This window comes from Monomorium pharaonis, chromosome 11 (genome assembly GCF_013373865.1).
Source record: "Monomorium pharaonis isolate MP-MQ-018 chromosome 11, ASM1337386v2, whole genome shotgun sequence".
Classification (NCBI taxonomy): Eukaryota; Metazoa; Arthropoda; class Insecta; order Hymenoptera; family Formicidae; genus Monomorium; species Monomorium pharaonis.
Window position 1 is genome coordinate 12202629 of NC_050477.1, and position 17057 is coordinate 12219685.

The 17057-nt window shown below is 30.9% G+C and overlaps 4 protein-coding genes and 1 long non-coding RNA gene across 5 annotated transcripts in view; 3 read left to right on the forward strand and 2 right to left on the reverse strand.

Moving 5' to 3' along the window:
* The window catches only part of LOC105839452 (transmembrane protein 62), a 14782-nt gene extending 14229 nt beyond the window's left edge, over positions 1 to 553 (forward strand). The window contains exon 19 of the mRNA XM_036293503.1: positions 412 to 553. The gene's annotated coding sequence lies outside the window, so the exon portion shown is untranslated. The remainder of the gene's footprint in view (positions 1 to 411) is intronic.
* LOC105839456 lies at positions 430 to 2927 on the forward strand. The gene is made up of 3 exons (XM_012685774.2): positions 430 to 752; positions 1516 to 1659; positions 2618 to 2927. The coding sequence occupies exons 1-3, from the start codon at positions 563 to 565 to the stop codon at positions 2665 to 2667; spliced, it is 384 nt and encodes a 127-aa protein (XP_012541228.1). The 5' UTR covers positions 430 to 562; the 3' UTR covers positions 2668 to 2927.
* On the reverse strand, positions 2923 to 13268 carry LOC105839453 (chitin deacetylase 1). The gene is made up of 9 exons (XM_012685768.2): positions 13136 to 13268; positions 5493 to 5608; positions 5220 to 5331; positions 4694 to 4821; positions 4401 to 4606; positions 4043 to 4338; positions 3686 to 3932; positions 3429 to 3620; positions 2923 to 3334 (listed from the first exon to the last, which is right to left on the reverse strand). Exons 1-9 carry the CDS (start codon positions 13185 to 13187, stop codon positions 3232 to 3234), a joined length of 1452 nt encoding a protein of 483 aa, XP_012541222.1. The 5' UTR covers positions 13188 to 13268; the 3' UTR covers positions 2923 to 3231.
* On the forward strand, positions 5328 to 7603 carry LOC114254656. Its single transcript, XR_003625958.2, has 3 exons — positions 5328 to 5430; positions 5512 to 5712; positions 7121 to 7603. It is a non-coding gene; the product is annotated as an uncharacterized LOC114254656 (long non-coding RNA).
* On the reverse strand, positions 12193 to 16996 carry LOC105839455 (coiled-coil domain-containing protein 134). Its single transcript, XM_012685773.3, has 3 exons — positions 16798 to 16996; positions 15335 to 15544; positions 12193 to 14628 (listed from the first exon to the last, which is right to left on the reverse strand). Exons 1-3 carry the CDS (start codon positions 16961 to 16963, stop codon positions 14282 to 14284), a joined length of 723 nt encoding a protein of 240 aa, XP_012541227.1. The 5' UTR covers positions 16964 to 16996; the 3' UTR covers positions 12193 to 14281.
* Positions 16997 to 17057: the final 61 nt, after the last annotated feature.

The window sequence follows — 17057 nt, forward strand, 5'->3', positions numbered from 1 at the left end:
GTGAAGCATCTGTGTAATCAAAAACTCATGAATTGAATTACTGCCATTATATGCGAATAATTATTTAATAGATAAAAGTTTAAACTTCTAAATATTAATTGCTTTTAACAGTCAGTTTTAAATTGCTGTTAACAGTCAGAAAATTATATCAACAATTGATAACATTGATATCCTTTAATTATCTCCATATGAGGTCGATCTTAATTAATCGATCAAATAAATCATCAGTGATTAAATTCGTGAATTGACAATGGCAAAATTAAAATTGATCATTTTTAACTTAATTTTTAATTAAAAAATTATTTAATTATTAATTTAAAATATATTTTACATAAATAAATTATATAAATGAAGAAAACAATAGAAAATAGAGGCCAACTTATTAATATTATATTCCACATTTTTGTGCAGATGTCGCAGCGATCGACAAAGCATGCCCGCAATCTGCCATTGTTATTTCCGTGATTTTGTCATCACCGGTTTACGGCTTGTCGAAAAGTGGAGCATTGTGCTCCTTTTTTGTCGATTTTAACACGAGACGGTTCTCACAAAAGAAAAAAAAATGAGTAAACATCACTCGCACGAGATAAGTGAACATCCGGAAATTCAATGGGCTCTGGATCTACTTAAGCCAGATCCCAATCACGAGCCCAATGTGTTGTCTAAGTACTCAGCGGAGATAATATGTGTAACAAGCGGCTTCGCGATTCCATCTCTGGCGAATGCATACATTGGCAAGCCGTTCTATGCCAGTGAGTGCCTGTTAATTTTTTCCCACGTGATCGTAAACACGAAATTTGTCATTTCTTATACTTTTTGCAACCTAACCTAATCTAATCTCTACACGCTTATGTAACATGGTATCAATTTCGAACAATTATCGCGCGTTGTACTACCTGTACAATTTTCGTGTCTTCTCTTACGGAAAAAAACACTAAAAAGACATCGAAAATCACACTCAATTTGAGTGTTATTTTGGACACTCAACTTGATTATATTTCTCAACTTGAGAATTAACTTTACTATTACTCTCAACTTGAGTTATAATTTGGGCATTACTTTTAAGTTAAAAGTAACATCTCTAATAAGCTGGTACGTTTTTCAATGAATTACAGCACTTTACAGTCTACGTTCTAAAATGAAATATTAGTAATTCTTTAATGGTCACCATGAATAATACATTGGTAATCATTTTTGTTAACAAGTTTGTTATCATTACTTTTTACTACATTATTTTACATATCTATTATTTATCAATAATTTTTTATATTATTAAAAATAATTTTATCATAATGTTTTTAGTTCATTTTAATTCTTAATCTTTTTTATTATATGAAAGATATATGTAAACATTAAAAGAATGTTTAATTATGCAGATGAATTTTTATGCAGAATAAAAAAAATAAAATATGAATAGCATTCCACAATTAAATATAGAATTATAGATTTTGAATAATAAATCTTTTGTAAAATATTAATAAGATAGTCTCTCAAATCAGAAATGTTTTTGTTTAGGAATACAGAGGCATGCTGCATTTATGGCGGTCGGATATTTGGCGTCGCAAGTTATAAAGAAGCTGGTTGATGATTTTCAAGCAGAACGCGATACTAGATTGAGAGATTATATCATACGACATCCAGAACTCTTTCCAGAACCAGGTAACATGCCCCCTATTTCTTTAGAGAAATAATTAAAAATGTTAAAATAAACAAGTAAACTAAAAGTATGGAAATCCAATATTGTTAAAGTTTGAAGTCGAATTGAATCAAATTTTTGATAAGATGTTTGAAATCGAATTAAATTGGATCTGAAATTTTCATGTAAAATTGCTTTAATCCAAATGTAAATTGAATTCGAATATAATTTTCCCGAATTTATATTATACACTAGTTTGAAATGTAATAGATAAAATAAAGTATTTTTAATGAACAAGAAAACATCGAACTCGTAAGTCATGTAAACTGCAAATCCTTTTATGGATTAATTACATAATGTTTTGATCAAATTTCTGGTCCTTCAAGTGTACAATGTTCATTAATCATGAAGCAATGCAACTATGATTGCATCCATATTATATCAATGAATAATATTTTCAATAATTGCAGATTGTTCTCATTTTTAATAAATGAGAAAATTAATTGTAAGAGTTTTAAGAGAAAAGAATAGAAATAATTACAAAAAACAATATGCGAAGTAATCATTTATAATAAATATTAGACAATAATTGTATTATAATAAGGGTATCATATTAATAAATGAGTATTGAGTGCATATACAAATTATAACATTACTACGACAGTACTTATAATACATATAAGAAATAATAGTAATGCATGTTATTAGGAAAATATAACAAGGTCATTTTTCATTTTATTCTAAATTTTATTCTATAAAATTATAAATCTATGAAATGTTAAAACAAATTTATGAAAACGATTGTCTATCGTATATATAATTTTTTTAATAATTTATAAGATTTTAAAATGATAAAAATGTTTTGGAAATTAACCCTTGTTACACACATCTCATGAAAATTTCATAGTGTACACATGGAGTGAGACTTATCTTAATTATATTTGAAACGCGTTACATAGCTGTTTTTGTTTCTTTTTCCAGAACGTGTAAAATATAGCCAAGTGCTGGAGAATTGGACCCCGATACGTTAATTAATTATCAACAACTGTTAGAGGTGATTACACCATTTTGATTACGTGTTCTACGTTGCAGAAAAACAGTGGTTTGAATGTAGACAAATTGTGTAAATACTTTAAAAAATATATATATAATATATATCAGATATGTAGTGTTTCAGCTAACAAAGACAAGACACCTTTTGATAAAGTAAGATAAATAAGGGAATGTTGTACATAAGATCTATCACTTCAAATTATTGTTGCTCCTAGAAATAAAAGCAAATTTTCTTAGATTTTATACAGCGTCGAAACATTTTATTTTCTCTTTCAAATTGAACAGTACATACTTAATATTAGTAGGCGCGAATGTTGCTGAGTATATGCTCTACATGAAGATAGAAATATAAACATATTGACTTGTACATTCAAGATGCAAATTAAAATTGAGGTTTTTTTCCAATATTGAAAAGTAAGATGCTTGGTGTGTGCGGAGTCGATAATGGATAAGTATCGCTTATACGACACACATAAAGCATCTACCCTGATAACGCGAACTGCTTTCACTAAAATTAAATCTAATTCACTTAGGTGACATTCCTATTTCTTTTCAGGGTTGTAATTATCATTGTAAAGTCCTGTACCCTTTGAGTCTCCCAACCAAGGATATTTGTTTGGACACTCCCTACACGTTTCCATATACCTATTAACAATTAATACAAAAATAATTACAATCAATTAAGATATTTGGTTATTTAATAATTCTATAATTTTATATAAGTCAAATAAATTTCTACCTGGTTGTAGTGAAATTTGCTTCAGGAGGTTTGAAGTCTAAAGCGCACTTGTGTGGATTATTGCATGACGGTCCTGGCAAATTATCCTTTTTCTTACATGACCATCCTTCGAAGTTGTGAAGAGCTTTAATCGGTTTCGGATCGGTCATCCACGTTAACGCTTGTGTGGCAGTTACGAAGTAAACGTCAGGTCTGTAAAAATCCAACGTTTATTTTACAATGTCAATATTCTAGATGTTTTATTTATTGTGACTCACAGTGTTACCACCCAATCCAAAAATTTCGACAGACCGCGTTCCAATTCTTTGATTTGGAACCAATTAGTATGGAAAGGCATCATGTACGGAGCTCTATTCTGTTCATAATATCGATTAAAATCCTCCTGCAACCACTCGAATACTTCTTCGGGATCGTGATTATGAAGAACGCATTGATCCAAGTAAGGACAATGCCCACCTTCGTAACTCTCTACGTAATGTGCGTTCAATGGTAGCTCCCATATGCCTGATAATGCATAAATATCTCTTTAAAAGTATTATATATACTATACTCAGTAAATTTAGCACGCTTGAAATTTTCTTGAAATAGATGAAAATAAATCACGATTCTGTTACCTTGGAATGATTTGGTGGGACAAGTGCCCGCTTTACATTCATGCGGGATTTTGTAGTCAAGAGTGTATGGCCAAATTGGCACCTTCAGCGGTGAGATTCCTATGCTACTGTCGTATATATATCCAAAATCCTCGAGCACTTTGTACTGAGTGTTGCGACCGGGCTTCAAATAAGGCGCTCGCATACCGACAACCTCGCCGGTCGAAATATTGCTAAAGTGTTTCAGTATTTCGCGCATTCCGATCATCTCGCCAACCCATTCTTCGTAACCCTTGTCCTCCAGGCCTTTCTGAAGTCTGAAAACATTTGCCTTCATTAGTAGCAATGATCTTGACGCATCCTAAATATTTTCACTCACGAGATTGTCTCGGTCGCAATTTCATGGCCGTCGTGCGCCAGGCTTTGGACCATATTGTAGTTGCAATACTCGTGAGAGATGAAGAATGTACCCCTCAACGGGCAGTTGTTAGGATTCAGACGATCTTGAGTGAATATCTTCTGATAGTGATCAAAGTTGTTATGATTTATTGCACCGTCGAATGTCATGATGATTATTTGCGGCGTCTGAAATCATTCGAACTGTTGTATCTTTATTTGAATAGATTAGTAGATCGTCACGAGAACTTGAGGTGGAGTAACCGTTTCTTTTACCTCCTCCGGCTGAAGGCCGCCGGGAATGATCGTACCGTCTCTAGAGCAGAAGCAGTACGGAAGTTGGCAGTTTGCTGTGTCACAACGCTCGGCAAGATCTGTCGGCGGCTCGGTGATTGGTGCTGGCGCTGGAAATTAATTATAATATCAGAGCTAAGAAAGCTGTGCACTTACGATCCTCAAAGAGATAGAAATCAAATTTCAGAAAATAAACAAAGACTGAGAATAGTAGAAACTCAAAAGTACTCAAGAAACTCATGTACACAAGAAAGAAACAGTATTAAAATTAATATGTTCTGTTTAACAGTTATTGTTATATATATATATATATATATATATATATATATATATATATATAACATGAGACAATGATTGTTGATTTGATATTAATTTTTTTCTACATTTTTTCTATTTTATTAGTAAATTATTGAATTAAAGACTTGCAATTTTCTTTCTAGATTTTGGATCGTTTATTTCTCATCAAAATTTGTGTGATTTAATCTGTGTAACTAAAGTATTCGCTTACTGGTCTCAATGGGTCCGCATCGCGCCTCGTTTTTAAAGGTACAGAACTTGCTGATATCGTCGAAGTGCAAGCCCGACGGACATCGGTTCAAGTAAGGATAACCATCGACGCACTTTTAGAAAACAATAAAGTATGAGCATACGTAAAGTATGTTCAATAAAACATGATGCGAATAAGTGTAATGAAGGCAAATAATCGAGAATTTATTTCGGTAATACCAGAACAATATATGAAATATAATAATTAATTACGCTAAATAATAACATAAATTACCTGATAAAATCTCCTGCAGGTTGCCGGATCGGCGAAGTTACCATTGCCCTGACCCTCCGGACACCTAAACTCTTCATCTTTCTTGTCGTCATCCTTTTTGTTTTTTTGGCAATGTACTGGGAAGATAAAAAAAAGCTTGATACAAGAAATAATGATTTGCCATTTTAACACAGAGAAAATATGCACGGACACATTTCGTTTACATACGCGTAAATATAACGTGAGAAATGATTTCTCTCTTTGCTTTTTTCCGATCTTTTATAAAAGTAACGAAGCATTTTCATAACAAATCATAATCTGCGGGAGTTTGAAGGTTTTTCCATCCTTAAAGATGGATGAAAATTATCACTTGCGAAGAAGAAAATTATTTCACTCCGGACGATTACGAAAGATGTTTTTCTTGCTTTTAGGAAATGATCGCGTGCGATTGTACAGATAATTTAACGCTCGAAAGTCGCTAAACTGGGAAAATGTCAAGGTTGGGGATTGCTTACTCGAGACATGTTTACGGTCGAGTATATATTTGCTCTCTTGTATTCCGAATACATCAAACCGACTGGCTACCGGCTATCAAGTGCCTACGTTCCACTTTTACTGCATTCTTTCTATATCAAACGTTGTTACGCTCTGTGTCGCCTACAGCAGAGATAAAACGGTGACTTTAATGAATGGACAAGCTGATGCTTGCTGTCGTACGCTTCAAGATTTTACTTTGCGCGCAACATAGACCCAGATAGACAAAAAGATATCCTGCCATTTCTTGAGATATTTTGCTTTCTCATGCCCTTTTTAAATATATTGTTAAAAGATACTTTATGCAGAAAATTTGAAAAATATTTTTTAAATGTTTGAAAATGCCTCGATATTTTATAAAAATTTAAAAAAAACATCTTATGTAATAAATATCTTAAAGATATCTTTTAAAATGTTTTTTTCACACACACGCACACACAGAGGAAGAGAGGAGGGAGAGAGAGAGAGAGATGTCACCTTGGTGAAAATTTTTTTTATAATTTTTATACGAACCAAACACTTCGTATTGAGAAAAATACTTAAAAAATCTACATCTTTCTCAGGATTTTGTATAGATAAATTCTGTGTATGAAATATTGTAAGATTTTGTATAAAAAAGTTGTAAAATTATAAAAATATATATATTCCAAAAATTTGAAATTTACAGAAAAATTTTGACAACTTGTATGAAAAATTTTGAGAAAACATTTTATGATGATTATAAAATTGTTTTCTGAATTTTTATACATATAAATTTTAAAACTTTTTTGGTACAATTTTGTAATTTTTAAAAAATATTCAGATTTTTATATATGAATTTTAAATACTTCAGAATTTACATATTTGAGAAATTTTGGGAAAAACTTTCACTAGAGTATCTTTTAGAAATTCTACAAAGGTATCTTCAACAAAATCTTTTGTGTGGTGTGTGTGTGTGTGTGTGTGTGTGTGTGTGTGTGTGTGTGTGTGTGTGTGTGTGTGTGTGTGTACTTTAGAAATCTTCAATATATTTTTAAATGTTCTGTAGAAGTAAATAATATCTAAAAAGATTTTAAAACGTCAAGATCTTATAAATATTTTCTGAATATATATATATATATATAATATTTTTTCAGAAGATATTTATAAGACCTCGACGTTTTCTGAAGATCCCAAGAAGATTGAGGGTTTTTCATCGAAAATTGCGAGACTTTCCTGGATCTAAGCTGTTTAATATTTATCATTGTATTATACATCACCAAGGCAAGAACAAGAACAAGGATGATACCTAGTATGTGCGCGAACAGTCTCGAACACGCATAGAAAATATGGGCGGGAGAAATTCCAGGAGAGAAGTTTGAGAAAGCGAGAAACGTGATTGCGAGCATTCCAATATGTTTGGACACGTGAGTGCGAACGAGTGTTTATGCTCTTTCCAGTGAAAAGTAAATGCGTTAAAAGACCGACGAGGCGGAATCACATTAACATATACTACAACAAAATCTCCCAGGCATTAGTATATCTCAGAATCCGTTCTGTGCGCACTTTTCTTAAACGTTTTTTTAAGGACCACAAACCTAAGTTCGTACTTAAAATTAAACTTAAATCAACGCACAAAGAAACTTTTAACGTAAGTGCTTACGTTAAGGATTTCTTTGTGCGCTGATTTAAGTTAAATTTTAAGTACAAACTTAGATTCATATAGAGTACTTAACGTAACGTAACGCGTTATGGAAGAGCTTGTGCGGTGGCTCTAAACCGGAAATTTAGAACCGCATCAGATAGATAATCTACGCAAGGTGTTAAGCTGATAGTCATAGAATGTTATATTCGCTATTGACATGCGCGAAATACCAGCTAATAATATCCTCGACACTTAATGTTAATCCGGATTCCGCGAATTGATGTAAGAGTTTGAACTGCATCACGATGCACCGTTATTTAGCTGTTCAGTCAAGCATGCATCGTTTTATGCGCAACGCGTAAAGAATCTTTAAATACCGGAAGAGTTCTTCAATTATAGACTCGTCACTGCGCAAGAGTTGCACAAGTTTTCGTGAAACTCATAACACGCATTTGCGGTGTATAATAAATGGATACGCTTGTGTTAACATTATGCCTGCATCATAAAGTTCTAGCGCAGTCAAGGTTCTTTAAATATTTCGTATGTGGCATTCTCTTAATAATAACAGCATTTACTTGACGAACTTAACATTGATATTTAGTCTAATAAGAGCGATGGAATGGACGATGCGAACATACCCTAAAAATTTTTCTTAGAATTCTTTATACAAGGTATTTGGTAACAATTGTGTTACTCTAATTAAGCACGGTAAAATTTAAAAATTAATTCTACATGATAAAAAAATATTAAGAATGACAAAACTGTAATTAAAACTTTTTTTTTAATTATAAATATTTAAATATTTATGCAAAAGCACCTGAAGCATATAAACACATATTATAATTTTTTTAAATTATCTAAATTTTATTACTTTTGATTTTGTAATTCTGAATAATAATAAAATTACCTAGAGCACGTGACTATTTAAATATTTATAAATAAAAAATAATCGCAATTTTCTTATTCGTGATTTTTGTTTTATTTTACACGGAAAAACAAATTAATTTGAAATCTACAATCATGTCTTATAGATAAGTAGGAATATAATATTTTTAAAGAATTTGTTAATATTGAACAGATACATTACATAAAAATATTAGATAGTTTTATTAAAAATAATACATTCTTATTATTAAAAAGATTATTTCATGAATTAAGAGGAAAAAATATCAGAAGAAAATAACAATATCTAATCAAGAATTCGAATTTCTTAATACTGTTACTACGAAAGTAATCATATATATTATGCTTTTTTTTAGATGATTATAACATTGAAATAAAAGTATAACATTTTAGTAAAATGGTTGTCAAATTCTTTAACGCTTTTATATTCTTGCTTTTATAAGACAATGGTTGTTGAAATAATAATTTTATGTGTATTATCTAAAATTGCTCCTTAAATTTTTTTTTATCTGTTGGAGAACTTTGTTATAATCTTTGAGAATTTTTATTTAGATTTCAAAATTTTTTAAGATTTTTGTATAATTTTACAACTTTTTAAAAAATTTCTGATTTTTTAATATGAATAGAACATTTTTCAAAAGTGTTGAGAAAGTATTTTAATTTACATGCAAACTTTAAAATATTCTAAAATTTTTTAATTTATAATTTACAAAAAAACTTATAAAATCTAAAAGAGATTTTTTGAGAATTTTCATAAATTTAATATATGAAAAATTGTTAAAAATATTGAGATACTGTAAGAATTTTTTTTCAACAGAACAGTAAGAGAAATTGTATGACGCGCGATCGATGTGGAAATCCGGAGGTATTAAAAATGGTGTGTAGCGCTCGCAAGAGAAAGTAGCACCTACGAAGATTCTTCCCAATGATCCTTATAATCGTACAGCACATTGTTATTCCCCTCCTCTACTTATAATTAAATCAAAATGAGATTACGTTATCTTCTTGCGAAATTAGGTCTTGGCACTTTGCAATTACGCTTCTTAAAAGCCACACCTGAGATAATAATCGACGATTTGATTAAACGATGAGGCAAAGTAATTACACTCTAATTCGCAACGTAAACCACATACTAGATAATAATGTTTTCTTGGTGTATACAGGAGATCAGTCAAGGAAATTATATATACACTTAAAAACACTTGATACGTGTAACTCGATCACTTAGCGATTAAGACCAGTGATTGTCGCGATCTCACTTTTGCTGGACTTCCTGATACAGTGACAGATGTTTCCATTTTAAACGAGGAAATCACAAAAAATGTTGTTTTAAAGTTATAGATTTCTATGATTTCTTTAATCTGCTTGATGTCAGAGTCTAATAAATATTATAACATTAATAAATGATTTTCCACTCAACAATATAATTGTAATATAATACACATTGTACGTAATAGTTGAGTATTACATTGTTGAGTACACCGTAAGAAACATTTTGTTTATTTCAAAATGTGTCTCTAAAATTTTTGTGTTGAAATTCTAACATCCGAAGGTTAATTTAACTTAATGCGATTGCATTATTTGAATATTATTTGAATGTTTTGCATTAAATTTATATTTAATATTTCTTAGTGTTAAAATAACAATAGATAATTATTAAATTAAAACATATAAAAAAAATTTTAAATGAAATTCTAAGGTAAATGTGTAAAATGTACGTCAACATAATAAAAATATTAATTTTACTTAAGAAATTGCTTTCACCATTTCTTTCACAGTAATACATTTTACGTTAATTTTTAATGATTTTATTATTTTCTAACATACTACGTTAAATTAGCACGAAAATTTGGGCAATTTGAGACATGCGTTACATTTAACATACTTTTTTACTGTGCAGAATATTATATTTAAACTATGTTACTATTAGTTGGTGTTTATTGGGAAATCATCAGTGAACCTTTGGGATCTCCTTGGTGGAAATAATTAAGTCATTGATATCGTTGAAACGAAAAGTGAAAATTATATCAGGAATTTTCATTTATTTATTTTTTTATTTTTCCAGGCAGGGAATAATCGCAACGAGCGAAGACGGAACGCGTTACAGCCGTAAGCTCGTCGAGAGAGGTGCTCGCATTCGCGGATGTCAAAAAGGCCCGTTTAGCGGTAAAGTGGAAAGTGAAGGTATACACCAGCGCACGTTGGCAATGACGTTGCGCTCACGACGACGCGTTCTTTTTCGTTCTCTCAGGTGCAACGTCTTTTTCCATCGTCCGGACTCACGCACACGTACGGTTCTTTCACTTACGTAGGTACATATGCGCGTGAAACAAATCTTATGTAAACGCGAGTGAAACCGCCGACGTACCGAATTTACCGCGGTTCGTCAGTGTCGCTTCCTCGGATTTCTGCGTTCTTGATTTTACACAGATTGACTTGAAAACTTTGCTCGCCAGATTTGTGAAGGATTTTTGCCTTACATTGAAGAATTTTTAAACAGATTAATTAGACAATAATCCATGCCTGATTATCTATACACAGAAAAGTATAAACTATATTTCAATAAATATAACTAATTTCAAGTATTTCGTAAGTTTCATATATTCGTAAATTTATATTATAATTATAGTAAATTTATATTATTTACCATAACACTGTAAAAAAGTTACTTGATAATTACAACTATTACATGGTTAATTTGGGACCCACTATTAAAAGTTTTATGAAAGACAAGTTGTAACTTACAAATAAAATTATTCTTTATTGTAATTAAACAATTTTCAAAAGTAAATTTACAATTAAAGGCTTATAGAAATATTTATGTAATAATTCATCAACAAATGACATAATTTTTCTTAAGTTACATATACGAATGAAAAATGCAAATATAATATGTGTGATGTTATCATTACATTATATAATATTATAAAAATTTGTACATTTACATAAAAACTATAAAATATATAATTTTTATTTATGTGAAAATATATTTATATAATTTGAAGTATAAGTAATTTCCATACTATTTTATATGTTTTCACTAAATTGTGTAATTTTTACATATACATATTATTTATATGTATTTTTACATACTTTTTTGCAATATAAGCATCAAATTTATTCAAAAGATATTCTAAATTTCAATAAATTTAATAATACTTAAATAGGAATATTAACATTCAAAAAAGTATTTAATTTTAAAATGTTTTATTTCTCTTTCTGTTTTTAAATACTTAAAAATGTTTTAATTTTAAACAGTATGCTTAAATTTAAAACAAACTTAAAGCTGGTAAAGATTTCAATTTAAACAATTTTAACGTTTAAAGTAAACATTTTTTTTTATTTAAGTTTAAGAAAAGAAACAGTAATAAAACTTCAATATTAAAAAATCTTTTAACATCTTAAATTAATTAAATTCAATTAAGTTAAATTAACACTTTTTTAATAAAATTAAAACAAAAATTCGATTTGGTTATCATTCTAATTTTTTTCCGATAAAATTATATACATTTTTTTTTTAGTACATGATGAATTTTTCTAAAACTTATGACAAGTATATATATTTTAAGTCTATTATCACAAAAGAAAGAGAAAATATTCTTTATTAAAGATAACGATTGCTTAAAAGAAGAAAAGTGAATGGAGTAATCGCTTTTCTTATCAATAGAATATTTTTCTGTGTATAAGTACTTTTCAGATAGACATCATCGTGTTTATTTCTATGAAGTTTATACAAATATAAAATATGCAATGTAAGAGCGAATTTAGTATGCAATTATTCATTAGAGCGTTACAATTACATGTTTCCTCACTCACACGTAATACTATCGATAAAAGTAATGGCAGCCGCGAAGAGAGATACAAGAAGAATCAAAAGAAAGATACACAAACGCTGTGCAGGGGAAAAAGAACAATGCTAACATCAATAAGCACCTGCTAAAACTAACCAAACGTAGTTCTAATTAAGACAGCAGAAGTCGAAACTATCAAGTCTTGTGTGTATTTTAGAAATTCAATGTTAGACGATCATCATAGAACTTCATAATTTTTAGAAAGCGACTGTTATTCGCCTCGAGAATCGATTACCGATTGCGGACACGATACAAAACGCCGAGCATTGCGGGTGAACGATAAAAAGAACTCGATACTGGAACCAATAAAAATAGAAATTTTTCATACCAAAGAAATCATTTTACTGCAGTATCTAAAAATTTAGCTACGGATACAGATCAGAAAATAATTTGTGGGAATGTTGGATCATAAAAATAATCATTTGGAAAGTCCAAACGTGATACTATGATTACAAAACATTTTGACATGCTAACAATCAGTGTCTAATATTTTAATGGTTCATGGTTATTCGCCAATCTGTATTTCAACCAAATTTGTAATTCGTTCTTTCCAGGAAATAGGAGGATTTTTATTATGATTTTTATTATATGGAGAGAGAACCAAGGAAGTCTGAGGAAGAGCAGGGAAATGGTCCGGCGACAATCTCAAACAATTTCACCTATTCTTTCCGGCTCTCCCACGCATCTCCTACACTTTAGACTTTTGGAACGGGAACATCAACAAGACAGGAGAAAGGTGATCAACGTAGCGGAAATAGCAAGGGCGCGCCTACCTGCGACAACGGTCAAGACAGCGCAGATCAGCGCCGCTTCCTGGAGTCTCATTGTTTCGCGCGCGCGCGCGTCCTCGATGTTCCGACAGTCGTCACGAGGTCGTCTGAATTTCCTTTTCGCGTGCCCTCCTCGTGCGATCACCGCGACCACGGCGACGTATATCGTCAGCCGACCGACCGGACCGAACGAGCGACCAACCTACCGGGCTGATCCGCTACCACAACACTGTCAGGGATACACACCGCCGTCGTGGCACTTCTCAGGAGCTCAGACCGGCTCAGGAACAGTTCTTAGCTCATTGGCTGACCACTTTCTACCGGCGCGGCGCAACGCGCCGGCTCGCCGTTGGAGTGAACCGAGACAAGAAAAGCTGTCTATCTCCTCATATCAGGCACGACATGCCGCAGCGCGAAATTCACAGCGTGGGCGAAGTTGTCTGCCTTCGAGGTAGTCCTGTCCCTCAGACAAAATGCACGAATATTACTCCAACATGATAACAATCGAATTGAAACTTTTGTCTAATCTTTATGTAGATACTTATGTAAGATTATGTAGATCTTTTATGTACATACAATGTTTTTACGCAGTCCAGAAATCCAATTGCAAATTGCAATAGTCTTATTCAATGTTAAAAAGAGGCTTATCGAAATTTGATATGTGTAGCAACATCCGCATATGTAACACAAATATATGCGCTTGGTAAATTCGCGTATTCTTAACTACATAGCTCCTAGCAATTATACTGTTAATTATATTAACTTGGAGTGAACAAGACCCACTTAATTTATCTTATTTTCTATAAAAACTTTATTTTTAAAGACTTTATTAACTAGAAATTTTAAATTCTATTTTTTAAATTCTATAAAATAAATTAAGTGGATTATTGAACTTATTCAGTCCCTAAATATATTATTATCAATTATACTATTGTACATGAACATTGTGTCAGAGAACTGTAGCTAATTCTTGTCGAATTAAGCCGTTCGGAAGCTCATCGTTAATCTAATCCTGTACGATTCGGGATCAGACATGGTATGTTCACCTTCTCTAGGATTTTAACGGCAGTGCCGCAGAGAGCGCCCGCTTCTTAACGAGGCGATTTAGGAACCGGTCTACGAGGAATCTCGAGGAGCGGCAAGAACAGCTCACAACTCGATTTTAGCAATTTGCGGTCCCTTTTTGCGTTTTTCCTTCTTCACTGGCTTTTTCTTCCTCACGCTGGTATCCTCACGCTGGCCCGCGTGGGCGGCACTCCTATACGGATTAAAATAGCTCGGGTCGCGTTTCGTGATGTTCAGCTCCTGCTCGACCAGGCGGAACATCGTGATGGTCGATTTGTTCAACAAATGCCGCGTCTGATTCACGAAACTCAAAGACCAATGTATTGTGGAGTTCCATCCCGGTTGCGTTTTCAGTATCCTGTGAGTAATGTCCGGCAGATGCAGGACGATGTCTCCGAGGAGCGCGGTGTTCTCCAGAATACTAGATAATGCTACAAGTGCAAGTAAAGGAAATAAGTCCGGATTTTGATTCCTTATGAAATTGTTATTATTTTCCATCAATTTTTTATTAATTTTAAGTACCTAATTTCAGTTTTATTTATTAATTAATTAAATTCATTTATTAATTTATTTTTATTTTAAATTTTAAATAACTAATTATTTTTTAAGTAACTTTAGATAACACTATATATTATAGTAAGTAAATTGTAAGCAAAATAGTAAAATATTAGTATGCTAATAGATTCAAAAATATTACGACAATCAATATTAAATATATCTATATTAGCTTGTAGTAGCTTTCTTCCAGATATAATTTGACAAATTGCTAACAAAAACCGAATAGAATCTGTCTGAGTTTGTAATCACTCAAATGGAATATATCGTGAATGATTTTAAAATAACAGATTATATGCGTATTTCATTGATCGTTCATCAAATTCTGTTAGCTTCTAATATATTTCACTCAAGTTCATTCTGCTGACACGAAATATATAGTGTTTAATTAATTAAATAATAATTAATTATTTAGGCAAATTATTTGTGAGTGTGGCAGTTATCTGGAAATACTTAAAATTAATTAATTATTAAAAATTTAAAGTTAAAAAATAAATAAAAAATAATTTAATTAAAATTAGCAGATTACTTTGCGAAATCTGTTTTCGACAAATTCGGTTATCTAAGTATAAATAATCGTACCATCTTTGACGTTCGTATCTTCCGGAAAGGAACTATTGTGGGACAAAAAACCGGCCTTCTCAATTATGTTTTTACTCGATTCGATGACCTCCATCACCTTCTCAGCCAGCACCGAGATCATCTTGTACAGACGCTCGTAACTGTCCATCTTTAGGAGAGTCTGCACAGCTTCTATGTGTTCCTTCCGCCGTTGAGCAAACAGTTTCTTGACTATTGTAAAAATAGTTTAAAAGTAATAAATTATACGGATGATATAATAAATAATAAAGTAACAAATTGAAAATTAGGCTAAAATATTTATAAAGTAAATATTGAAAATACTTAAAGTAAATATTAAAATAAAATGTTCATTTAAGAATACTAAATCACCAATAAATAACTTTAACTCTTTGAACCCTATAGTGGAATTCTCGAAATTTTATCTTTTTCTCAGCTTAGTCTTTCATTATTCTTACGAACTTGTTGATTTTAAGTACATTTTACTTTATTTGCATAACTGTAACAAATAATCCAAATTTTTTATGGACAACATGCATGTATTTTCTACTGAACTATTATCAATATTGAAACGGCAATTTAAATATTATTTGGAACTCTAAAATTTTTTTCAGATTTTTTTCATTTATTGTTCTTATAATAAATTAATAATCTTTGGATATAAAAAAACAATTGTTGGATCACCATATGTTAGATTAGTCATTTTAAATTTTAAAATTCTGACTTTAGATTCGTAATCAGCAATCCAAAAAATTTCTACAAAGTTTAAAAATCGGTCTAATACAAAAATTTAGGAAACGAAAAGAATTAAGAAGGGTATTGTGAAATAGTGAGCTTTTAAATTATAAAATACAAATTCGTGGTTTTTAAAAATAATTTTCGTACAGATTTCATTATAATATTTTACTTTTCTTTGAAAATATAATTATATTAATTATTTTTATTCATTAATTTCTTATTAATTCATTAATTGATACAGTGATCCTATATTTCAATAAATGGAATTATATTGCAATGACAAAAGAGCATCAACAACTTTATCAAAGATATCTTTGAGTTCAAAATTCTTTTGAATAAAATTAAAATACACACAAAAATGAAAAAAGCTAAAAATGATTTTATAATATTAATGAGAAACAATTTTCATTTTCTTAATTTTTAATTAGTTCACAGAAATTTTTTTTTATTAACATGAAGTCGGCCTTTATTCTCTTTATTCATACTTTAATTATGCAAAAGAATTTGAAGCTTTCTTTCCATAAAGGCAATTCAAAAATATCTTTTAATTTTTTAAGTCAATAATTTGCTTTAAAATTTTTAAGTATAAAATTTTAAATCTTATGCAAAGCTACCATTTTGGAAGTAATAACGTGTAAAAGCGTAGCTATAAATAATAACTATAAATAAAGACTAATTAAGATGTAAAGAAGAAAAAAAGAAAAAAAATCGTTTCGACATAAACATACACAACTCTTCGTCGAGTTTCGATTTGGATTTCCCGCTCTTTTGCGGTTCACTCGTGACCGACTCGTCGAATTCCCGCTGCGCATGCGCGAGTGTCAACAACACCGACATAGCCACAGTAGCGTAAATGAAAACATATGACGAACGACACGTTCGCAGGTAAATCATCACGGGAAAAATTCTTCAGTAAGCGCCGATACCGCTGTAGAACTGTTCACCTTGTCGTGATACTGTTTACAGGGTATTAATCAACACAATTCCA